This window comes from Schistocerca piceifrons, chromosome 8, assembly GCF_021461385.2.
Source record: "Schistocerca piceifrons isolate TAMUIC-IGC-003096 chromosome 8, iqSchPice1.1, whole genome shotgun sequence".
In the NCBI taxonomy this organism is placed as follows: domain Eukaryota; kingdom Metazoa; phylum Arthropoda; class Insecta; order Orthoptera; family Acrididae; genus Schistocerca; species Schistocerca piceifrons.
In genome coordinates this window covers 354428313-354454532 of record NC_060145.1, presented here as the reverse complement: position 1 = coordinate 354454532, position 26220 = coordinate 354428313, and the positions used below count along the sequence as shown (strand labels likewise).

Sequence of the window (26220 nt, the reverse complement as noted above, 5' to 3'; positions counted from 1 at the left end):
AAGTGAGATATTGATAAGTTTATGGCTACATTCAAACTTTTTTTTAAATGGCTTTTCCCAAGAAAATAACTGTTTAATTCTACTCAAAAAACAAACAAGTGAATTACAAAAGGGATAAGGATATCATGTCAAAATAAAAGGTGTTTGTATGAGTACTCCAAGCAAAATACTAATTCTAACTTTATTACATATTTTACAAGATACATAAGAATACTGAGTTATTTAAACAAATGACAAAATAAAACTGAGGCAACCTGGCAAGTTATAAAAAAAGAAATGGGCACCAGGCCAGTTAATCACAGTAATATAAAGCAGATTATGAATAAAAAGAAACTAACTGACCCCAAACATGTGGTGAGTGCTTTCAACAATTATTTCTCTAGCCTAGCACAGCAGTTAATAAATACAAACCTTGACAACCAGCCAGCCAGTCACTCAGATCAAAAAATTCATCCAAACACATTATTCATGTATGTAGCAACACCTGAGGATTTGTCAAGAATCCTAAAAGAATTACCTAATAAATATTCAGTGGTTGTTGATAAGTTACCAGATGCTATTAGCAAAGTTAGTGCAACATTTATTGTGGAACCATTAACAGACATAGTAAATTCATCTCTAGAGAGTGATGTGTTTCCAAATAACCTAAAAAATGCAAAATTATCACCTTTGTATGAGAATGGTGCAAAAAGTGATACTGATAATTATAGGCTGATTTCAGTATTGTCAGGCCTCAGCAAAATTATGGAGAAAGTGTTCCTTAGAATATTAAAAGTTTTCTTAAATAAAAGGAGGCTGATAAGTGACTCCCAACATGGGATCAGAGATGGAAAGTCAACTCAGACAGCAAATTTTGTCTTCTTAAATAAAGCACTAAAAGCAGTGGATAGTAAGCAATATGTATCTGGGATATTTCTGGATCTAAGTAAAGCCTTCGATGTTATTGATCGTGGCATTCTCTTGCGTAAATTAAGTAATTATGGAATTAGAGGCCAGTCTGAAATGTGGCTCCAGTCGTACCTCAGTAATTATTAGCAGACTACAGAAATAAAACACAAAGATAATGAAACACAAAAAATTTCTAAATTTTACAGTGATGAGAAGAAAATCAAGTATGGACTCCCTCATGGGCCAGTTATGGGGCATGCCCTATTTCTGCTGTATATAAAATGACTTGGCTAGTACAATACATGGTGGAACCACTGTACCCTTTGCAGATGACACTAATATTCTAATTAAATCACAGAATGAGAAAAATCTGCAGGAGCCTGCAACATCATTTATGCATACCTTAATGCACTGGCTCAGGACCAATAGGCTCATCATAAAGTCTGAAAAAACTGTGGCAGTGAACTTCCAAACCACACAAAACCTCCATCCTGCAAACTCTGTTTTCACTATCAAAGGAAAAAATGTGTTGAAGGTCAGCCATACACAATTTCTAGGTATTCATGTTCAGACATATCTGAATGGGAGGTGCTCCTAAACAATTTAAATAAGAGACTGAATTCACCAGCATATACCATTAGGATCCTCACTCAGAATACAAGTTGCTTATCAGTGCTGACAGCGTACCAGTGCAATATACAGTAGCTACTTATGTATGGAATAATTTTTGGGGGGAATTTCTACAAAAACATTTAAAATACAGTAAAAGAAAATCAGGGTGATAAAAAAATAAATACAAGGATTCCTGCAGATCCCTTTTTAAAACCCTCAAAATATTGCTGCTGCCTTGCTTGTATATATATGAAATACAAATTTTTACAAAAGGGAGCATCTTAAAAAAGGAAAATCTCTTCACACACAAATATGAAACTAGGCAGAAGATGAACCTACACATGAAACTTATGCAAAGGAGGAGTGTATCTTACTGGAGCTATGTTATATAATCATTCATCTTCTTACCTAAAATGAATTTAAAATAAAGTTAAAACAGTTATTGCTTGACCACTGCTTCTATTCTCTGTCTGATTTTATGAAACATTGTAATAAGTGAAACTCATTTACCAAATTTTATTAATTGTCAATTCATGATATAGTTTACATTGTTCTTATTATGTCATATCATTTAATAACTGCTACTATCATATGTAGATGCAATGTAGTACACCAACCTACATTATTATGCATTTTGATTATGTCAACAATTTAGTCAAAATGATTACTGTATTGTAAATTAACTAGATTTCCACTGTCCTATATCATGAGTACAAACAATGTACTAAAATCATTCTAGGACAAATAAATAAATAAATTAGAATAATGATTAAATTAATATTAGATGGATAGCTGTCAAGCTGAGAACTTTATGATAGGGTTGAAACTGAGAATATTAGTTGCTCACTAATATTTTAAATAACTTTTCTGTATACAATGCTGCAGTATTGTCCTTTAAGTTAAATAAATAAGATACTCTTGATGTATATAAAATAATGATGTTCATTTCATGCCATGGCCCATGGTTTCCAACAGAATTAAATCAGAACTTCCTTATGTAATAAAACATTGTGCCAAACTATTTTTATTGATTCCAGAAATCCTGTTGTGTGTTATTACACAGGGATATAAGGCAAGTCACAGTTGCAATTTGTATGAATATCGTAATTAATTCATAACAAGAAAAACCAATGGGTGTGGAACAAATTATAATTGCAATTTGTGTAAATGTTATAATTAAACAAAGGAAAACACAGGATGGAATGTAACAATACCAGAGAAGGAAAGTTGCTACTCACCACATAGCGGAGATGCTGAGTCTCAATAGGCACAACACAAAAATTCACACAATTAAATCTTTCGGCCATTAAGGCCTTTGTCAGCAGTAGACACACACACACACACACACACACACACACACACACACACACACACACACACACACACACACACACACAAAAAAAAACTCAATTTGCACACATGTCTACAGTCTCAGAGAGCTGAAACCACACTGCAAACAGCAGTACCAATGCATGATGGGAGTGGCAACTGGGTGGGGGTAAGGTGGTGGCGAAATTACGGCTGTGTAGTGTTGGAATGGGAACAGGGAGGGGGCTGGATGGGTGAAGACGGTGACTAATGAAGGTTGAGACCAGGAGGGTTACGGGAATGTAGGATGTATTGCAGGGAAAGCTCCCACCTGCACAATTCAGAAAAGCTGGTGTTGGTGGGAAGGATCCATATGGCACAGGCTGTGAAGCAGTCATTGAGATGAGGGATATCATGTTTGACAGCATGTTCAGCAATAGGGTGGTCCACTTGTTTTTTTGCCACAGTTAGTCAGTGGCCATTCATGTGGACAGACAACTTGTTCGTTGTCATGCCTATATAGAAAGCAGCACAGTGGTTGCAGCTTAGCTTGTAAATCACATGACTGGTTTCACAGGTAGCCCTGCCTTTGATGGAATAGGTGGTGTTAGTGACTGTACTAGAGTAGGTGGTGGTAGGAGGATGTATGGGACAGGTCTTGCATCTAGGTCTGTTACAGGGGTATGAGCCATGAGGTAAGGGATTGGGAGCAGGGGTTGTGTACGGATGGACGAGTATATTGTGTAGGTTCAGTGGATGGCAGAATAGTACGGTAGTAGGGGTGGGAAGGGTAGTGGGCAGGACATTTCTCACTTCAGGGCATGACAGAGGTAATCGAAACCCTGGCGGAGAATGTAATTCAGTTGCTCCAGTCCCAGATGGTACTGAGTTACGAGGGGAATGCTCCTCTGTGGCCAGACTGTGGGACTTAGGGAGGTCGTGCGAGACTGGAAAGATAAGGCGCAGGAGATTTGTTTTTGTACAAGGATGGGAGGATAATTACGGTCAGTGATGGCTTCAGTGAGACCCTCGGTATATTTTGAGAGGGACTGCTCATCACTGGAGATGTGACAACCATGAGTGGCTGGGCTGTACTGAAGGGACTTCTTGGTATGGAATGGGTGGTAGCTGTCGAAGTGGAGGTATTGCTGGTGGTTAGTAGGTTTGATATGGGCAGAGGTACTGATGTAGCCATCTCTGAGGTGAAGGTCAACATGTAAGAAGGTGGCTTGTTAGGGTGAGTAGGACCAAGTGAAGCAAATGGGGGAGAAGTTGTTGACGCTCTGGAGGAATGTGAATAAGGTGTCCTCACCTTCAATCCAGATGCCAAAGATGTCATCAGTGAATCTGAACCAGTCTCCCACCACCTCCAAAAGTCCCACAGTCCAGCCACAGAGGAGCATACCCCTCGTAACTCAGTACCATCCGGGACTGGAGCAACTGAATTACATTCTCCGCCAGGGTTTCGATTACCTCTCGTCGTGCCCTGAAATGAGAAATGTCCTGCCCACTACCCTTCCCACCCCTCCTACCATGGTATTCCATCATCCACTGAACCTACATAATATACTCATCTATCCTTACACAACCCCTGCTCCCAATCCCTTACCTCATGGCTCATACCCCTGCAATAGACTTAGATGCAAGACCTGTCCCATACATCCTCCTACCACCACCTACTCCAGTCCGGTCACTACATCATCCATTCCATCAAAGGTAGGGCTACCTGTGAAACCAGTCATGTGATTTACAAGCTAATCTGCAACCACTGTGCTGCGTTCTATGTAAGCATGACAACAAACAAGCTGTCTGTCCGCATGAACAACCACCGACAAACTGTGGCAAAAAACAAGTTGACCACTCTGTTGCTGAACACGCTGCCCAACATGATATCCCTCATCTCAACGACTGCCTCACAGCCTGTGCCATGTGGATCCTTCCCACCAACACCAGCTTTTCTGAATTGTGCAGGTGGCAACTTTCCCTACGGTCCCGTAACCCTCCTGGCCTCAACCTTCATCAGTCACTGTCCTCACCCATCCAGCCCCCTCCCAGTTCCCATTTCAGTACACACAGCTGTCATTTCTCCGTCACACCCAGTCTTTTAATTTCTTTTTATTTCTCTCCTTTCTGCTACTTACCCCCTCCCCCCTCCGCACCTTCTCTCCTGCCCTCCGTCTAAACTGCAACACTTCACTGTCCGCCACTCCCACCATACTATCCTTCTCCCTCCCTCCCCCAGCCCCCTCCTTACCCCCACCCAGTCGCCACTCCCATCATGCATTGGTGCTGCTGTTTGCAGTGTGGTTTTAGCTCTCTGAGACTGCAGATATGTGTGCAAGTTGAGTTTACGTGAGTGTGTGTGCGTGTGTGTATGTGTGTGCATGTGTGTATGTGTGTCTACTGCTGACAAAGGCCTTAATGGCCAAAAGGCTTAATTGTGTGAATCTTTTTGTAGTGCCTATCGCAACTCAGCATCTCCGCTATATGGTGAGTAGCAACTTTCCTTCTCTGGTATTGTTATAATTAACTCACAATGAGAAAATTTAACAGTTACATTTATATAATGAAGTAAATCAGGTAAAAACTTAGGGTAATTAAGATAATATTTATGTCAGTTATTTTCAGACTTATAACAAGAAAAATAACAGTAACATTTGTACAATGAACTAATAAGCTATAAACCATAACCAAGGCCAAAATGGACAGAGGGCACGACGGTTCCACATGTTAGTGGCGACACCCCGACAGCGTCTGTTCCACATGTTAGTGGCGGCTGAATAAATAATATTCCAAGCTAACAACCTGGTCTTACTTTGGGAATTCAGGGATGATCTTGGATTCCCTAGCTGTGAAGAAAAGATGAAATATATAGAAAAGCCTTCCAAGTTTCAGTTCAAGAAGAAGTACTACTTTGGAATCTTAAATGTAAATTCTCTTCTGAAAACTGGGAAACAAAAGGAATTGGAATTATTTCTGCAGAAGAACGATATACAGATTATAGCAGTTCAGGAAACACGATTCTTAGATGACAATGTAGTTGATGCACAACGTTATAGAATTTATAAAGGGAAACCAGCAGTGAGAATAACGGAAAACACGCCGATGTTTGGAACAGCATTTTATGTAAACAAAAAATCGTAGATAGTGTAACAGAATTTAGATCGAATTCAGAAAGGATATCCATGTTAACAATGAAGTGCATGAATAAAAGTTGCACTCTCACAAACTGTCATGCACCTATAAATGCTGACAACAGAAGAAATCTGGAGAAAGTAAATAAATTCTGGGATCTTTTAGAATGTGAAATTTCTATCATACCTAAAAAGAACGTTAAAATACTTCTTGGTAACTTTAATGCGCAAATTGGGAGGGAAAAGAAATTTAGAACTATTGTAGGTGAATATCCAGCACACTCAGGAACAAACAGGAATGGTGAAAGACTGATCAATATGTGTAAAATGTTCCAGTTAAATCTCATGTCCACACATTTCCACAAACTACCAAGAAAAGCCAAAACCTGGAGACATCCAAATCCAAACGCAAGCGAATTTCAACTGGATCATGCAGCCATATCTAAAAGGCACATCACGGAAATTATGAATGTTAAAATAGTCAGAAATGGTGCATTCGATTCAGATCATTATCTCTCTAAGATTAAAATAAAATTTCTTCCATCTAAACCAAAAAAAGGCGACCAAGAAAGTGATCAGATACAACACCACTACAGCTAATATTACAAAAGAAAATATAGAAAAATTTAGAGAAGAAACTGAGACAAGTAAAGAAGGTGATTGGCGTGAACTCCAGATGAAAATAACTCAAGCAGCAGAGGAAACTTTAGGATTAACCAAGAATAAAAAGAAAATATGTTGGAATGAGGAGTGTGAAGAAGCACTAATACAAAGAGCTCAAAAATGGAGAAAATGGAGATGTTAAAAAAAAGAGGAAGACCTTGAACAATTCAGACAACAAAGAAAAGAAACATAAAAAATAATCCAGAAAATCAAAAGGAACTTTGAAAATTGTCAGCTTATTAAAATAGAAGAAAATTTCACTAAAAATAATTCTAGAAATCTTTACAAAACCTTCAAACACATGCTTAAAGGATATCAGGCACCAAGTATTTGTTTCAAAGATGAAAATGGCAAAATAGGATTAAATAATAAAGAAAATGGTGAAATTTTAGCAAATTTTTTTGAAAAGTTGTTTAAGTGTCCAGTTCCAACAGATAAATTAGATTTTTCAGTGACACCTCAAAATCTAGAGGAAGATCTCCCGCCAACAGAGCTAGAAATTCATGAAGCCATCAAAACACTCAAAAACAATAAAGCAAGTGGTGAAGACTCCATTACAGCAGAATTATTGAAGTGGTCAGAACCAAAAATCATAAAGGATCTACAGCTGCTTTTTGAGAACATTTGGAAAACTGAAAAGATTCCAGTTGAATGGAAAACAGCATTAATCCACTCACTACATAAAAAGGGAGATAAACAAAATGTCAGTAATTACAGAGGAGTGTCACTTCTGCCAGTGGCATACAAAATATTATCAAAAATTCTCCTCAACAGAGTGGTAGATACTTTAGACAAACAACTAGGAGAATATCAGGGTGGTTTTCAGAAGGGAAGATTCCGTGCAGAACAAATTTTTAACTTAAAGTCAATAATTCGCCATAGAATGTTAACCAGCAAACCAATACTAGTGTCATTTATAGATTTCAAGAAAGCATTTGATTGTATAGACAGAGAAAGAATAGATAAGGTCATTACAAAATTTGGTGTTAAATCAAAACTAGCAAACACAATTCGTGAAACTCTAACAGGTACAGTATCTAAAGTCAAATTTATGGGAGAAGTATCTCAGCCTTTTGAAATAAAAACCGGTGTTAGACAAGGTGATGGTTTATCACCTTTACTGTTTAACTGTGTGCTAGAAAAAATTGTAAGGATCTGGAATTCGGAGCTAAAAAATCACAAAATTGAACCAATAACTCTGGGAAGGAAAGCAAATGGAATTAAGCTAAACTGCTTGGCTTTTGTGGATGATTTCGCAATACTTTCAGAAAATCTGACAGAAGCAGTTACTCAAATAAACATTCTGGAAACATTATCAAACAGAACTGGTCTCAAAATTTCAGCTGAAAAAACAAAATTCATGACAAATATAAAAAACCAAAATACATAGAAACACAAATAGGTAAAATAGAGCAAGTAAATAAATTTAAATATCTTGGAGAAACTATACAACAGAATGGACTAGAAAAATCTGCAATAGATGTAAGAATTAATAAAATGGAAAGAGCATATGGTTTGACCAAAAATATTTACAAGAAGAAATGTGTATCTAGAAAAACAAAACAAAAACACTACACCACTGTGGTATGACCAGAATGTTTATATGGATCTGAATGCTTCATGGTGAACTATAAGACGGACAAACTAGAGGTACTGGAAAGAAGGATTATTAGAAAAATAATGGGTGCAATGAAAACTGCAGATGGTTGGAAAATAAGAAGTAATGAGGAGATCTACAAAAATATAGAGAAAATATCTGAAGTAATGGCCAAACGAAGATTAACCTTTTTTAGACGTCTCTACCAAATGGATGGAAATAGACTAACTAAACAAGTACTCCTAGATTTCTGGAAGAAGAAATCGACAATATCATGGATTACAGAAGTAAGAAAAGATCTCGAAAGAAACAACATCAAAGAATCAGAAATAGCAGAAAGATACCATTATAAAAACAAAATACTAAATTTGGAAGGTCTTCAAAGCAGAAGAAATAAAAAATCGGGAACAACATGGACAGAATAAAGGAAGAGACTTCATGGGGAGAAAATGAGGGAATACTGGAAAAATAGGAAACAACAACAAAGGAAGAAGAGGAACTGAAGTTGTTAACATGATCCTAGTTGGTCAAAACCATAAGAAAGTATTTAACTTGGTTATTTTAGAGAGACATTCATAAATTCTACTGTATAGTTGCAGTTCTTCTTAAGTAACACTTTAGTTTTGTTTTGAATCCTTTTCTATCCAACTTAAAGGTTTTGGGTAGCCATTTGTATAGAACAACTCACATGCACCTAGGACTACAGTGTTCTGTTGGCTAACTGTAGATACATCTTTGGAATGATGGGTCTGGTGTTGGCAGATGTCACAGTTTTTTGTAAACATGCAAATTTTTATGAATAAAACAGACTTTATCATGAATAGAGACACAAGACACAGGTAGGATACTGAGCCCCAGAAATGTTTAGTGGTGGAGGAGAGAGGCACTTATGTGATGAACTTAATTATTCTCTTCTGCATAATAAACATCTCTTGTGTGACTGCCCTGAAATTGAATACAGTATATGAGCACTGAGTGTACAAGTACGAAATGTGCACATTCCTGTGTTTCAGTCTCACAAACTTTACTCAGGACGTTAATGGGTAGCAAAAATTGCTCTGTCTACTTACAATTTAAAAAAAAATATACATCTCACCATAGAATGTCACCTATTCATATTCCAAGGAATTTACTGATTACCTCTTGCTTTATAGGTTTGTTGTTGTGGTCTTCAGTCCTGAGACTGGTTTGATGCAGCTCTCCATGCTACTCTATCCTGTGCAAGCTTTTTCATCTCCCAGTACCTACTGCAACCTACATCCTTCTGAATCTGCTTAGTGTATTCATCTCTTGGTCTCCCTCTACGATTTTTACCCTCCACGCTGCCCTCCAATACTAAATTGGTAATCCCTTGATGCCTCAGAACATGTCCTACCAACCGATCCCTTCTTCTGGTCAAGTTGTGCCACAAACTTCTCTTCTCCCCAATCCTATTCAATACTTCCTCATTAGTTATGTGATCTACCCATCTAATCTTCAGCATTCTTCTGTAGCACCACATTTCGAAAGCTTCTATTCTCTTCTTGTCCAAACTATTTATCGTCCATGTTTCACTTCCATACATGGCTACACTCCATACGAATACTTTCAGAAATGACTTCCTGACACTTAAATCAATACTGGATGTTAACAAATTTCTCTTCTTCAGAAACGCTTTCCTTGCCATTGCCAGCCTACATTTTATATCCTCTCTACTTCGACCATCATCAGTTATTTTGCTCCCCAAATAGCAAAACTCCTTTACTACTTTAAGTGCCTCATTTCCTAATCTAATTCCCTCAGCATCACCCAACTTAATTAGACTACATTCCATTATCCTTGTTTTGCTTTTGTTGATGTTCATCTTATATCCTCCTTTCAAGACACTGTCCATTCCATTCAACTGCTCTTGCAAGTCCTTTGCTGTCTCGGACAGAATTACAATGTCATCGGCGAACCTCAAAGTTTTCATTTCTTCTCCATGAATTTTAATACCTACCCCGAATTTTTCTTTTGTTTCCTTTACTGCTTGCTCAATATACAGATTGAACAACATCGGGGAGAGGCTACAACCCTGTCTTACTCCCTTCCCAACCACTGCTTCCCTTTCATGTCCCTCGACTCTTATAACTGCCATCTGGTTTCTGTACGAATTGTAAATAGCCTTTCGCTCCCTGTATTTTACCCCTGCCACCTTTAGAATGTGAAAGAGAGTATTCCAGTCAACATTGTCAAAAGCTTTCTCTAAGTCTACAAATGCTAGAAACGTAGGTTTGCCTTTCCTTAATCTTTCTTCTAAGATAAGTCGTAAGGTCAGTATTGCCTCACGTGTTCCAGTGTTTCTACGGAATCCAAACTGATCTTCCCCGAGGTTGGCTTCTACTAGTTTTTCCATTCGTCTGTAAAGAATTCGTGTTAGTATTTTGCAGCTGTGACTTATTAAGCTGATAGTTCGGTAATTTTCACATCTGTCAACACCTGCTTTCTTTGGGATTGGAATTATTATATTCTTCTTGAAGTCTGAGGGTATTTCGCCTGTTTCATACATCTTGCTCACCAGATGGTAGAGTTTTGTCAGGACTGGCTCTCCCACGGCCGTCAGTAGTTCCAATGGAATATTGTCTACTCCGGGGGCCTTGTTTCAACTCAGGTCTTTCAGTGCTCTGTCAAACTCTTCACGCAGTATCATATCTCCCATTTCATCTTCATCTACATCCTCTTCCATTTCCATAATATTGTCCTCAAGTACAACGCCCTTGTATAGACCCTCTATATACTCCTTCCACCTTTCTGCTTTCCCTTCTTTGCTTAGAACTGGGTTTCCATCTGAGCTCTTGATATTCATACAAGTTGTTCTCTTATCTCCAAAGGTCTCTTTAATTTTCCTGTAGGCGGTATCTATCTTACCCCTAGTGAGATAGGCCTCTACATCCTTACATTTGTCCTCTAGCCATCCCTGCTTAGCCATTTTGCACTTCCTGTCGATCTCATTTTTGAGACGTTTGTATTCCTTTTTGCCTGTTTCACTTACTGCATTTTTATATTTTCTCCTTTCATCAATTAAATTCAATATTTCTTCTGTTACCCAAGGATTTCTACTAGCCCTCGTCTTTTTACCTACTTGATCCTCTGCTGCCTTAACTACTTCATCCCTCAAAGCTATCCATTCTTCTTCTACTGTATTTATTTCCCCCATTCCTGTCAATTGCTCCCTTATGCTCTCCCTGAATCTCTGTACAACCTCTGGTTCTTTTAGTTTATCCAGGTCCCATCTCCTTAAATTCCCACCTTTTTGCAGTTTCTTCAGTTTTAATCTACAGGTCATAACCAATAGATTGTGGTCAGAGTCCACATCTGCCCCTGGAAATGTCTTACAATTTAAAACCTGGTTCCTAAATCTCTGTCTTACCATTATATAATCTATCTGAAACCTTTTAGTATCTCCAGGGTTCTTCCATGTATACAACCTTCTTTCATGATTCTTAAACCAAGTGTTAGTTATGATTATGTTGTGCTCTGTGCAAAATTCGACCAGGTGGCTTCCTCTTTCATTTCTGTCCCCCAATCCATATTCACCTACTATGTTTCCTTCTCTCCCTTTTCCTACACTCGAATTCCAGTCACCCATGACTATTAAATTTTCGTCTCCCTTCACAATCTGAATAATATCTTTTATTTCATCATACATTTCTTCAATTTCTTCATCATCTGCAGAGCTAGTTGGCATATAAACTTGTACTACTTTATAGGTACATTTCCAAATATGACATTACATGCAATTGGCAAAACTATATGTGAGGGCAAAAATTTATATGCACAGTTTTGTCTTATTTAGTAACAATTTGTTTGAGTTTAATCACTCTGCTAGTTTCAGCTTGTTATCAGAAATCGTGTTACAGATTGAATAAGGACAATGGTTTGAATACAGTATTTTGGTGTCATTACTTGTTGGCTTGTTTGAATGCTTCAGAGCAGGTCACTGATAAATATAATAAATATAACTGGACCAGGTGTTGAACCTTGAGGAATATCTTGTCTTATGTCTTGCTTCTTTGATGGTGTGCTTCCCTATATTTTTAAGTAATTGTGACTTTTTGTTTTCTGTCTAAGAGATACAATCTAAAGAATTCGTTCATTTTCCTGTTGTTACATACTACAGCAGTTATTCTAATTCATGACTGACTTTTATGAGATCAAGGAATAATCCTGTCATATGCTTTCTGTCACTGAATGCCCCATAAACTTTACTTAGAAATGAATATAGAGCCCCATTATTGATCTCCCTTTTCAAAAATCAGACTAATGAGGGCTCAATAAATACTTGCCTTCCAGGAACTTAATAACATGCTCATATACTGCTTTGCCAAGGACCTTGGATATTTTATATAGGCCGGTGACCAGTCTTTTCATCTTCTTTAAAGTGAGAAACCACTTTTTCTGCCTTGGACATTTTACAGAAATGATATGAGAGCAAGGAGCAGATTATTCAGTCTGATAGGGGATAAGGCACATGGTGGCACATTTGTTTGAGGTAAATCAGATTTGCCATCTAAACCCTGTGAGTGTGAGGTAGGTTTCTGTTTTATAAAACTACAGATTTCAACTGTATGGGGAATAAGTTTGGGGGAATAAGTCTAGGTTTGAACAGAGAAAGGACAAAAGAGCACTAATTTGAAGAGAGAGGTTGTATCCAATGTTTATGAAGTGGTTGTCGAATACTGTAGATATTTGAATACTTTAGATATTTCTCTAGAGCCAGAGATACTCTATCCTTATTCTTAATGTACCACTATGTTATTGATCAGCCCTTGTTTTCATTACCAATTATATCATTGTTAATGCCCAATAGCTTTAGATTTATTCCTTGAGTTGTATATAAATTGCTGGTTGTACAGTTTCTTGAATTCATGAATAACCTTGTTGAGAATTGTTTTCTATAATGTCTGAAATAGTCATGATATAAATTATTGTTTTTAGTTCTGCTATATTTAAGCAACCTGTTTTTGTTTTTGCAAATGATTTATATTTATAAAGTTAATCTTTCTTAGTAGATGTTTTACAATGGTGCAGTGCAGATCTAAATTCATTGGAAATGCTACATCATAACAGTACTACAGAGTACCTATCCATTTATCTACTTTACTGACAACATCATAGGTGCTATAAATACCCTTCCAGTTAGCTTTGTGGAGTAAATGTGTGAAAGTTGCTGCTGCCTTACTGTTGCCCACTGATGCTCATTTGTATATGTGTTGAGATGTTTCTGTCTGCTTATCAGCATTGGACATAACTATATTCAATATCAATCAGTTACGATTAGATATACCATTAAAACTGTTGTATGTGCATTTTTTGCCATTAACAATCAATATGTCACTAGCAGAGGAACTAGTGGCTGTTATTCTTGTGCATCTGTGGTTCATTTTTTCCATGTTGCAGCATATTAACACATTCCATAGTTTTTGCTAAGCTGAAAACTCTTTAAAAACATTTATGTTAAGGTTACCACATAACAAAATATTAGGGTACTTTGAGCTCTAGAGTTGTAGTACTGTATCTAATTTCAAAATGAATATTGGTAAGCTACCATTAGGTGACCAGTAGTGGCATATAACTAAAGGCTTCTTGAATTTAGTATCAACTGCTACAATCTCAAAATATTTTTGTAGTTCAGTCATACGGTTTTATCCTAGAGGCATGCCTTTCACAGGCTGTGCACTTAACTGACTGAGCCATCCAAGTACAACCAATAAACTGCTGTCACAACTTCAGTTCTGCTCGTACTTCTCTCATACTATTGAAACTTCATAGAACTGTTCCTGTATAACTACTCCTGGAAGTTTGGATTTCATGGAGAAATGGCTTTGTGTGCAGGAGAGTGCCTGTGAGGTTTGAAAAATGAGGAGAGAAATTGGTAGAACTGAAGATGTGAGTGGGGTTCATGATTCATCTCTGCTAAGCTCAGTTGGTAATAGAATTACCCACAAAAGTCAAGGACTGAGATTTGAGTCCCCATTGAGTGTACAGTTTAATCTAAGAAAATTCCTTCTCAATAAAGTTGTTTATACTAACAGATATTTTGGCAGCATAATTTTTGGCTTTCTTTAGTGTGAATACTTTTCATGCAACATATGATATTTGAAATTCATTTATTACTTCATCTATCATGTTCTGTGGGTCCCATTTCTGTTTTTGCTACAAAAGTGTGGAAGTAATCATTGAAATTAGTGCCCAAGAATTTAAACACATGACTATTTCTGTCACAGCAATTATCTGAGAATTAAATTTCATTTACTTGCTATATTTCTTTCTTCATTGTTTAACAATGCTTCAGCTTGGTTTTGCTTTACTACTTAAATTTTTGTTGTGCATTGTACATGGTCTTGAGTGTTTCCTCTTCCAATATTATCTAGTAACTTTTTTTTCTTGATGGGATAAAGCGAGTTGTCCCACATTTTGTGACAAAACAGAATAATGTAGGAAATTGTATCAATTGCCATAAAATCCATGATGCATTATGTTGTATTCATCCACGTAACTGTAGCATTAACTGCAGTCACCTACAACTAAGGCTACCTGCATTATAGACATGGTCGACCAGTTGCCTGTGCTCCAATTACTCACTCTCTTGGCAGACCCAGATGTCAACAGTACTGCAGGCTCAGTGTATCAACCACAAGAAGCTGGACTGTGTCGAGAATACACTGGTCTGCTTCGAAGTGCCACAATAAAATGCAGCACTAGCTTCACCACAAGAACCATCAGCCACAGCACCATTGCGGGATGCATCCCTGCCAACAGCGCCACAGTCAGGAGCCCTACTTCACTTCCATAAATCACTTGCTATCCCAGCAACAGTAGGTATTACTCTGCCAGCCTTGTAGTTACGACAGTGCCTTGCTGCTGTCTGCCATTTCAGTTTACTCAGTCAGTGCAAGTGATTATGACACAGAATGATCACCAAGATCTACACCTCATGGTTCCAGCAGCCATCCAATCTGGGAGATACCTCACCACAGCCACTACAAGCAGCCAGACATTATCAAAGGAATTTCTCCTTGTCTGACTTGGCCTTCAGTGGGACCAGTGTTCCAAGACTGGTATTCTTGTGTGGACCTAAACTATCAACTGTGCTTAGTAATTGCTGTCATCATATGACTGAAAGCACTTTGACTTTTCATAAATAAGTGCCAGTGCTAAATGAACTTAGGATTTACTTTTCTGATCGGAAATGGTTTCAGTGACTCTAGTCATTGGGATTCCTTCTGTGGAAGGTATTATCTTTCAAGTTATTTTACATGGACAAAGACTAAATAATATTGTTTTTTTATCAAACATTCACTATTGTTAAAGTATGTTTGTAGTTGTGTGATGCAACTTAGTTGTATCCTGCATTTTGGATGAAGAAATAAATGTTGATTACATATGATGTGGGACAGTCAGTTATTGAGTGTGTGCTACGGCATAGGACACATCACAAATGTAACATACAGAATGGATTTTCTCTTAACTTAAGGAAAATTGAGGATGAATCTCATGTAAACACGCAGATTAAAATGCCTTACCTTTCTTAAGTTCTGGTATAGCTGATTGGAATGCATCTGTAAGGCACTGAGCAACATCTGGCTGGCTTCGGTGGCATAATTTGAAAGTGCTTGCTGAAAACATAGCATTGTGAATTATTTTTCTTTTATGTTACTGGTTTTATAACAAATATGTTACACAGTACTGATAGGTAGTTTCTAGATACAAGAACTGATAGTGTTTAATTATTTGTTTAATTAATAAAATTATTAGTGGTTTTTTATTTTAAGTTACTTCTTACTCTCTAAGCTACTTCATGTAAAATTTCACATGATGCTTCCTTCCAGTATTCTTGCAGTACAGTGAGCTGTTTCTTAATTTTTGGCCAGATGATTTGAACATACATCAGCTGTTATCCTTTACAGACTGAATTTTACCCTATGACTTAATGGAAAAACAGAAAAATTTAATCAAGAAGTCCTAACAAGGGTTTGGAAACTTGATCCACACAGTTGGGAATCTAGTGTCCTAATTACTGTGGCACCATGCGTGTTATGTGGTATTTGGAAAATAACCATTTCTGTTAAACTCAATGGCTGTTCAACATTGCTCTATGATTGTTCTTATCGCAAGATGTATACGTTTGCCACATCAAACAATAAAGAAATTGTATAGAACAGTACGTTATGTTTTAAAACCCCTTCAAAACATTAAACAATCATGCAGTTCATTGGCATCATGCTGGGGAAATGCTGTCAGTCTGCAAAGGAGATTACTTAAAAATCACTTGTGCATCCTATCTTAGAATATTACTCAAATGTGTGCGGCTTGTACCATATGTGACTGACATGGGACATTGATCTGTACAAAGAAGAGCAGCAGAAATGGTCACAGGTCCGTTTGAGTTGTGGGAGAGTTTTAATGTAGCTCCAACTTTGAGTTTGAAGCTGCGTCATGTCCTAAGATGTGGATTATATAGGGAACACACAAAATGTACAAAAGACACATTAGGACAACCATCAGTGACTAATATATTTAATTGTTTTAATTTGTCTTTTATATCATAAACGGTCCCATTTGCCTAATCATGGTTCAAAATAAATGAAATAAGATCACACAAAATCCCAAAAGAGTGATAGGTATCCACTAAATATTTGCTGTTGGAGATTGCTTTCATAGCCAAACAGTCAGCTTGATTTCATAAGTATGTACTAAGTACATATTTTTGTGTTATTGAAATGATTATAGGTGGCATTTTTATCTTAATTATCTAAAATTATATGTTCATTGTTAAATTCAGCATGTAAGCAAAAAATGTGCTAAAACTTAGAAAACTGAGCCAGAATATGTTTATCTGAAATATGTTTATTTACAAGCCTATAATGTTGTAAATCAACCCAGAATATATTCATCTAAAATATGTTTAGTCACAAGCCAATAATGTTGTATTTACACTGAAAAAAATGTAGAACATCTGAGAAAATCCAATAATATGTCAACAAAAATAACAAGTCAAAAAGAACAGCTAATACTCCTCAAATATATCGAATGTGTAGAAAACAATGCAGACTATACAACTCTAAGCCACCTATATGCTAATGAAAGTGTACGTTTGGTTATGTTCATCAACAAATTTTGTTATTTTCATATGTTTTATATGTGGTAGTAGTTGATTTAAGTAAACTGAGCACATTTTTGGGTAATTTGTTTAAAAGGGTATCATAGGGCCACACCAGTTTTGCATGAATGTGATTGACCTTGCAAAATTACATTGATATTGACTGATAGAACAGACTTGTAAGACATTAGAAAATAAACAAGACTGCCTTTCTTGACTTCAAGAGATTTCTGTAGTGATATGCTTTAAGTTATTAGAAATAGAGTGATATTTCAACCAAATGTGGATGGGGGGGAGGGGGGGGGGGCAGAATTAGTAATATTCCTCTTTCTGGAAAACGTTACAGCTTTCTCCTTATGCTTTGCAGAGAAACAAAAGAAGACTTAAATCTGGATACCTGAATGTAGATTTCACTCCTTTTCCTCCCAAACCAGAGTTCACGATCATACTTCCACATAGAATGCCCACTTCATAGTAAAGTTCCCATTTTAAAAATGTATGTGCAGCTAAACTATGCTGTTTACTCTTACTGTAAATATGGAAAGAAACAGTTTAACACATATGAGTACAAAAAACAATCCCGTAATGTTCAAATACAGTATTAGTGGCATGGTACTTGACACATTCATATCATTTCAATACTGTATCTGGAGGAACTCTGCAAAGCAGTATGAAGTGGAAGAAGCACATAAGGTCTGTTGTAGTAAAGATGAGTGCTTGACTTTGGTTTACTGGAGGAATTCTAGGGAAGTGTAGCTCTTCTACAAGGGAGACAATGTACAAAACAATTTGTGATTCATTTTTGTGTGCTCTTCAAGTGTTTGGGATCCACATTAAGTCAGATTAAAGGAAGACTTGGAAACAATTTAGAGAATTGGTGCTAGGTTCAGTACTGATAGGTTTGAACAACATGCAAGTATTACAAAAATGCTGTGAGTCCATGGGAGGAAATTCTTGGAGGGAAGAAGGCATTCTTTTAGTCAATCACTGTTAAGAAACTTTAAAGAACCAGCAATTGCTACAGACTAGAGAATGATTCTGCTGCCACTAACATACATACTGTGTAAGGGCCATATAGACAAGATAAATCAGGGCTTGCATGGAGGCATGCAGATGATTGTTTTTTTTTTTTCACTCCATTTGTGAGTCAACAGAAAAGGGAATGGCTAGTAGTGATACAAGGTACAGTCCATGACACACCATATGGTGGCCTGTAAGGTATGTATTTAGATGTAGATATAGGAATATATCACAATATACATAGATAACTTGATGTGCTGCATAGCCTTTAAATATAAGAGGCAAAATCTAGGAAAAATGACAAATATATTATCAAGTCATTCAGTAACACTAAGTCCATGTCGAAAGCTGTGCAGGGCCTTGCAGGGAAGAAGGAAACTCACAAAAATATTGTGATATCGAATGATGGCAAGAATGTCACTGACCCTAGGGCATTTGCAAACAACTTCAATTCTTATTATGCAACTGTTGCTGGAAAATTAGTGAAGGAAAAATTCGGTAATGCACCCAATACAACACTGAAAGAATTTTCATGTGTTGAAACAAATAATATATCCATGTTCCTCAGTCCCGCAGGCCAAACAGAACTCCTAAATACCATTAATTCACTGGAGAGCAATTATTCATCTGGCATTGAAGATATTCCAGATTATATTATAAAAATAACAGCAAGATACATACTCTCTCCTTTGTTAGGTATATGCAACTCATCCTTGTCATGCGGTTTCTTCCCACAGCAACTGAAAATGGCAAAAGTAATACCCCTATATAAAAAAGGTGATCAGCAATGCACAGGTAACTACAGGCCTGTGTCACTATTGTCAAGGTTTTCAGAAATTATTGAAAAAGTGCTACTTTCACAACTAACTGCATTCTTCAACAAGAATAATATTATTTCTGCATGTCAATGTGACTTCAGACCTCAGCAGTCAACTGAAACGGCCACTTTCAATGTGATAAACCATGTGTTAAATGTAGTGGACAACCACAGCAAAATCTCAGGTTTATTATTGGACCCAACAAAAGCTTTTGATGTGATTGATCATTCTGTGCTCCTGAGAAAGCTTGAACGGTATGGTGCAAGAGATGTGCCAAATCAGTAGATTCAATCATATTTGGAATACCACTCTCAGGTAACTGAAATTAAGCACATGGAAGTCAATGAACTCCAGATACACCTTTCAGAACTATGTGGACTAAGTCATTGTGCTTCACAGGGCTCTATTTTAGGTCCCTTTCTTTTTTGGTATACATTAATGATGTCCCATTACGTGTCAGGGTTTCTGAACCAGTACTGTTTACAGATGACACCAGTCTATTGATTGAAGGAAATAAAGAAGAAAATCTTACTTCATCTGCGAAAGATATTACGAAAGAAGTGTCTGAATGGTTTACCAGAAACAGGCTAACAGCTAATTTCCAAAACACAGTACTCATGAATTGCCACACAGATCAAAACAAAAATGCAGTACAACCAGTAATAGGTACAGACAACCGAAACACTGGTGCTACCACTGAAACTAAATTTATTGGGATTCATATGCAGGAAAATCCTAAATGGAGCTCTCATATCACATCCCTAATTCAAAACTAGCAAACGTGAGCTATGTAGTAAGAATTATTTGCAACAGTACTAGTGCAGAAACAGTTAGGGCTGTATACTTTGCTCATGTACATTCAATACTGAAGTACAGTACCATTTTTTGGGGAAATGTACACCAGACCATAACAGTTTCCAGGAAACAAAAGGCAATTATAAGAATAATGAAACAAAGAAGCAACAAAAAACCATGCAAATCTTTCTTTAAAGATCTAAAGATCTTACCCCTTCCCTGCATTTATGTACTGGAAGTAGTCATGCATGTCAAAAAAAGTACGCTGAGAAAAGAAAACGTTTTTCCTCAAAACAAAAGTGTCCCTGATAGCAGTACCTGGTCAGATTGACATACATGTTAGTCATTGTAACACCACATTAGGCCAAAAAGGTGTATATCCTGCAGGAACAAAACTATACAGCAGATTACCAAGAAATATAAAATCTCTTCCTGAACTACAGTGCTTTAAAAAGTCTGTGACAGACTACTTTCTGAAAAACTGTTACTATTCAATCTCACAGTTTCTTATGCAAGAAAAAATGTAATTCGTATGCTTAATCATAGAAATAAGTTATAAATATACAGTACTTAATAAAATTTGTAATTATTGCTGTAACTGTATAGATCCAATCTGTTATAAAAATTTAAATCATGTATGTCTGATATTTGTAAAACCAAGAGCTAAGAAGGTTCTCTGTCCAATATCCTGTGTACAGTATATGTACTGAAAAAAAGATTTATGTGGACAAATAAATACATAAATACACCCATAAGGAACTAGATTAGGGATGGTTCAATGTAAAGTAAGGATGCCAACAATTTGAAAGAAGTAATGGACAAGCTGTGAACTGTTACCAAATTAAAATGTTTCTAAATAAAAATAAATAAAGCTTTACTCAGTGAATCACTTTGGACAGTTTGTGAAAGTGCTAGCTTAGCTAATTGAAGATTTAAGGTCATGTTTTTGTGAAAATGAGGGACGATAAATGAATGTGTTGAATATATAAGTTGATAAGCAATGACTGTGATGCAGCTCAGCATGCACTGATACCGTGTTTCAGTATATACCTTACTTCTATTCTGATCTCTTTCCAAAGCAGCACAAATTGAAGTTCACAATTACTACATTTACTGAACTCACTACATACAGCTCAGGATACGCAACAAACAATAAACTTCTTCTGCTAGGACTTCATTGTGGTTTCAGAGTGGATAATCCAACATTTTAGCTGCACTTTGTCATCCACAACACTGTCACAGCTTCCCTTTATTGACATTTACCAGCACAAATGACATCTGGAGAAGTTCCTTGTTTTTCTATATATGTAGCCACTGAACGGCCATTACTTTCAGTCTTTTCTTGTTGTGTTGAACTAAGGGCTCCAAGTTAACACGGATTTATAAGTGCTTTACATCTGATTTTACCAATCATCTTCAACAACTATGCAAGCAACAGGCAACATGCTGAAAGTAGATCCTTGTGAGAAATGTATTCTCCACTAATGAGGTGTACTACAAGATATTATACTGCAAGACTTCCAAGAAAACACTTAATCTACATCATTCAGTATAATACCCCCCACTCTGCTCTCAGTTAGTACACCCAGCCACGGGACACATTGGTAACTGGAAGGGAAGAAATGGAAGATCACTAGAGATGAAGAATTTGTTCAGTTGGATAAAGATGGGAAAGTAAAATAATGTGGCCTATTTATTTACCTTGCTGCCTCTTGACTCTGAAATGAGCCACTACTAATATAATTCACAGAATTCTTATAGAAATATTTTCTTAAAACCATGAGATTTGTGATGGTATACATAAACAAGTAATATAACACAGAGAAATTACTTTGAGGACCTCCTATCAAGAATAAAAGAAGTATGTCCCCAGGAGCCATTTCAGTTTAGATTTTGAAATGAGTTAACCACTCAAACTTTCAGAACTGCAGAACAGTTGCTAAAACTGGAGTTTACAGCAATTCTTTTGTCCATGACGAAGTAGGTTTCATGCAATTGAAAACTGTTTTTATGGCTATTATTTGCTGAATGACTGCTGAAATTCTTTTCAAATGAGCCCACATTATTTTTAACAAATCCCAACAGAATGGCAAATTAGATGATTAATTAGGTGCTTGACAATGCATATCATTCTGATTGCCCTATTCTGGTCTGCCAATATTGTTTGTAAATGTAGAGTGTTGCCATAAAATAAGACACAATAACACATAAAATGGTAAAAAAAAATTTTTTTTCATTGTAGTGTTAGGGACCGTCCTTGAATTTGATTTAGGAAAATCATGAAAGGCATACCTAAATGGCTGATCATGGATTTGAACCATTGTGTCAGACAGTAAGCTTTCTCTGTCTAACTACTGCATCAATTTGTCCAGTGTAATGGGTAGGAGGCAAGTTCAGCTGCCAGATTGGGCAATACAAAGTAAAAAATGATCTGTCAGGTTCTTTGCAGAATGTTTTTGTTGTTGAACTGGTAGAATATTTTGGTCCCAGACTGAGTTCAGGCAGTGATGTGGAATTAGGTGATAGAAACACCTGCAGTAAACCTTTACTGCTCGCTGTACTAGGTTTCAAATATTCCTACATTATTTTTTCCAGCTACCTGCTCTCCTCTCATAGGTTTACTTTAAAATAATTTTTTTGTGACTCTTTTCTGTCCCTTGCATGTGCAGCACCAGTATGCCTGGTCATCATCAATCAGATGTTTCTGTTCTTGTTGCAATATATATGTTCTGATGAAAGTTTGGTGTTATGTGACACTAAACCAAGCAACCCACTTTGCGAACTGCACAGTATGTGGAAACTAAGACTGACACTATCCTTATAGGCAAAAATGCATTGAGAATTTTATGATTAAAAGTAATTTGAAACTGAATCAGTACCAATGGACAAAGTCCTCAATAATCTTACATGACATGCAGCTCAACGGAGTTCTGAAATCAGAGTTTTGGTCCATATGCTGATATTGTAATTGTATTCAAGAGTTGGTGTAACAAGCACATCAGTAACGAGGTACAAACTGGTCAATCTACCTACTGCATTACTGGTATATATTTATTTCCAGTAGAAGGGAGGGATGTTAGACTTTAACATCCTGTCAACAGTGAGGTCATCAAAGACAGAGCACAAGCTCAGATTGTGGATTGCTGGGGAAGAAATCAGCTGTACCCATTTCAAAGGAACTATCCCAGCATTTGCCTTGAGCAAGTTAGGTAAATATGGATGGCTGGACAATGCTTTTAAACCTCTTCCTTCTGATGTGAGTTTATTGTGCTAACCACTGCACCATCTCACTTAGTTATTTCCAAAAGAGGGCTAACAACTAGCACACGAGCCACATCAGGTTGCATCACCTGCAAACCAGCACAGTGCATACTGAGCAAGTCATGGAGTTTACTCTGTATACACAGCTACGCATACAGTATGCTTTTTAATTTATGTCTGGAACATATTGTCCCAGAATTAAATTAAAAATAGTTTCTGTCCCCAATTTCATCACGGAAAATGATAACAGCCAAACAGTTGCAGGATAAAGATTTATTAAAATTGTTGTCCAATTTCATAGTTATGAGTAAGATTTTCAAAAGGTTTTCTTGGTTGTAAGACCAAAGCTGGCCTGGAAATCTCCCATATACTACCAAATGAGTCTCTCTCTGCCCCAGTAACCCTCGTCTGCTATTCGACTGAAAAGGCTGACTCTACAATGGATCAGAACTCAAAACGTCCACTCTAATGATAGCAATAGAGAATGAAAAGTATATAGTCTGACAAAGAAACCAAGCACTCAGGAGCAGGAAATGAAATGAAACTTCACAGGTTGAGTGATTATGAAATCAAATCAATTTTACAAAGAACTTGGCAGGACGAGTCTACTTATAAGGATGATACTGCACCCTCTGTTATCTGGATGTGTGCGCTGACTCAGCTGGGAAGGGTGTCATTAAGCCTCTCCTGAGGCAAGCAGGCCTGCAACTATTGCAAATGGTTCTTGATATCATGTATACTGGCAATGGGATGAAGTTGACATCCAACTTAGTCCCACATATATTTTATCAGGAACAAATCTGAGGATTATGCTGGTCCCAGGATTACCACAACATCATGCAGGTGGTTTATAGAGATGCACGTCATTGGGCATCTCCTGTTTAAAAATTGCATCACAATATTGTTGCATGAGTGAATGCAGAATGCCTGTGGCGTACTGTTGTGCCATTAGAATTCCTTCAATCAGTACCAATTGTGACCTGAAGTCATACCCGACAGCTCCCCACACCATGATGCCAGGAGTATTACCCTTGTGCCTCTCCAAAATATTGGAAGAATGGAACCTCCCACAGGTAGCCACCCATGACAGGAGTCATCCAGGGTAATGTGGAACTACAATTCATTGCTGAACAAAATGTAACACCATTCATCAGCAGTCAATGCTTCCCAGTCATGGCATCACTCCAAATGCAGCTGTTTGTGTTATTGTGTTACTGGTTGCCTATACATGGAACAGTAATTCTCTTGTCTGGCTGCTGCTACTTCCCTCTGATCAATCTTGTGGGATGGCACAGTACAATTCAGGAAGTTCATTACTTGTTCTCTGATGGCAAGCATAACTGTGAAGGAGTTATGACGTGCTTGGTCCCCAATACGGTGGTTAGATATGGTTGACCAGAACCTTGACAACTGGTATGTCTCCTCATGTTCCCATGCAATCCAAAATCAGACCAGTGTCATATCCAAAAGTCCCAAAAACTGGATGTTGCACAATTCGAAAAGCTGGCCAAATGGAGACCCACAATGAGGCCCCTTTCCAAATCTGTCAGGTATTGGAATCTCCATGTTCTTCACAGTGATCACCCAACATCTGACACTATTCACAACTCTTGTTTACTCTTTCAGACATGGTAGCAACACTAAAATACAAACAACACTAATGCGCTCTGGTGGCCATTCTACCTGTTGCAGGGAGTTGCAACTCTAATTATTCCCTCACCCACCTTTGGTGTAGGGCTGTAGGCTACATGTGTATGAAGTTACCTTGACTTCTGGCCATGTCTGCAGGATGCTTCACTTTTCTTTTTGTCAGGCAGAGTATATATTTAATAAAGGAAAAGTAAGTATCACTTACCCTGGGTTTACTGTCAAAGTGTTGGCATTCACATTTGAAACAAAGTTTTAAATTTGCAGTGGTGGAACATCAGGAGAACTGTGACCAAGATATAGATTTCAATAAGTGCTAGCAAAGAATGCAACATTTGTAGAAAGAAAGTCTGAGGAGCAATTGAGATTTCTAGGAATGAAAATTTCTAGGCTTATTGCAGCTTCCAACTTCGTGGGTTCCCACAATCGAGGAAATAAATATCAAGGTAGAGAGGAATACAAACAACTAACAGGAAGCCATCTCTATACCATGTCAACAATATTTCTGTAAATATTCCCCCTCTCTTTCTTCACTGTTTTCATTACCAGTACTTATCCAGTGATGATGGCACACCAATGTTGCAGTAGCCAGAAAAAACTTCACCCAGAACAAAACTTCCTACAATATATGAACAAGATGCTGGTTTTTTACAGTGTTCAACTAATTGGGAACACGAGGAAATCCTACAGAAGATACCAGCAGAAAGGTCAAAACACCAATTGTGTAAGAAGAAATTTGCAGAGGAACATGGCGCAGTTTAACAGCCTAGATGATATTAGCTCCATCCAAGTATTCGTTGCCTTAAGGCTTAATGTATACAAAGTTATTGTACAGGTACATGAGAGTATTGTTGCTCTTTGCAGTTCTCTCCAGAGATAATGATGAACGCATCCCTATCCCTGGCTACAGGAAAATCATGTCATAATGAGACCAAAGGGTGATCATGATAGACTGGAAAGCCGGGCATATTCTCAGTACATGGCAAAAAATCACTTCTCTTAGTTTATATAAATTATTCTTTTCATGCATCCGTAGTAGGGAGATCCTCATAGATGTGCAATACATCACATTGCATCACATAAACATAACACAGAGTGCACTGGCATTCAGTTCGAATCCTGGTGGTGAAAGACGTTTCCATTCGCCATCCATTTGGTACTACGTGAGAGGAGTAAATTATGTGTTAGCACTGGCTTTCACCCACTCCCTCATCTCATCATACAACACTCTATGCACACATCCATTACGCTAGGGTCTTAAACATAGAGAAATTACTTAATTTGGGGGCCCTTCCTCTCCTAAATGCCTACCCTCAACCCCATTTCATTCCCTACTCAACAAAATGTCGCCCACAC

General features: G+C 37.3%; 1 protein-coding gene across 1 annotated transcript in view; it reads right to left on the bottom strand.

Annotated features, from left to right (window-relative positions):
* The window catches only part of LOC124711150 (protein takeout-like), an 85859-nt gene that overhangs the window by 23075 nt on the left and 36564 nt on the right, over nucleotides 1-26220 (bottom strand). The window contains exon 2 of the mRNA XM_047241050.1: nucleotides 15747-15839. Coding sequence (XP_047097006.1) covers nucleotides 15747-15839 — 93 coding nt within the window. The remainder of the gene's footprint in view (nucleotides 1-15746; nucleotides 15840-26220) is intronic.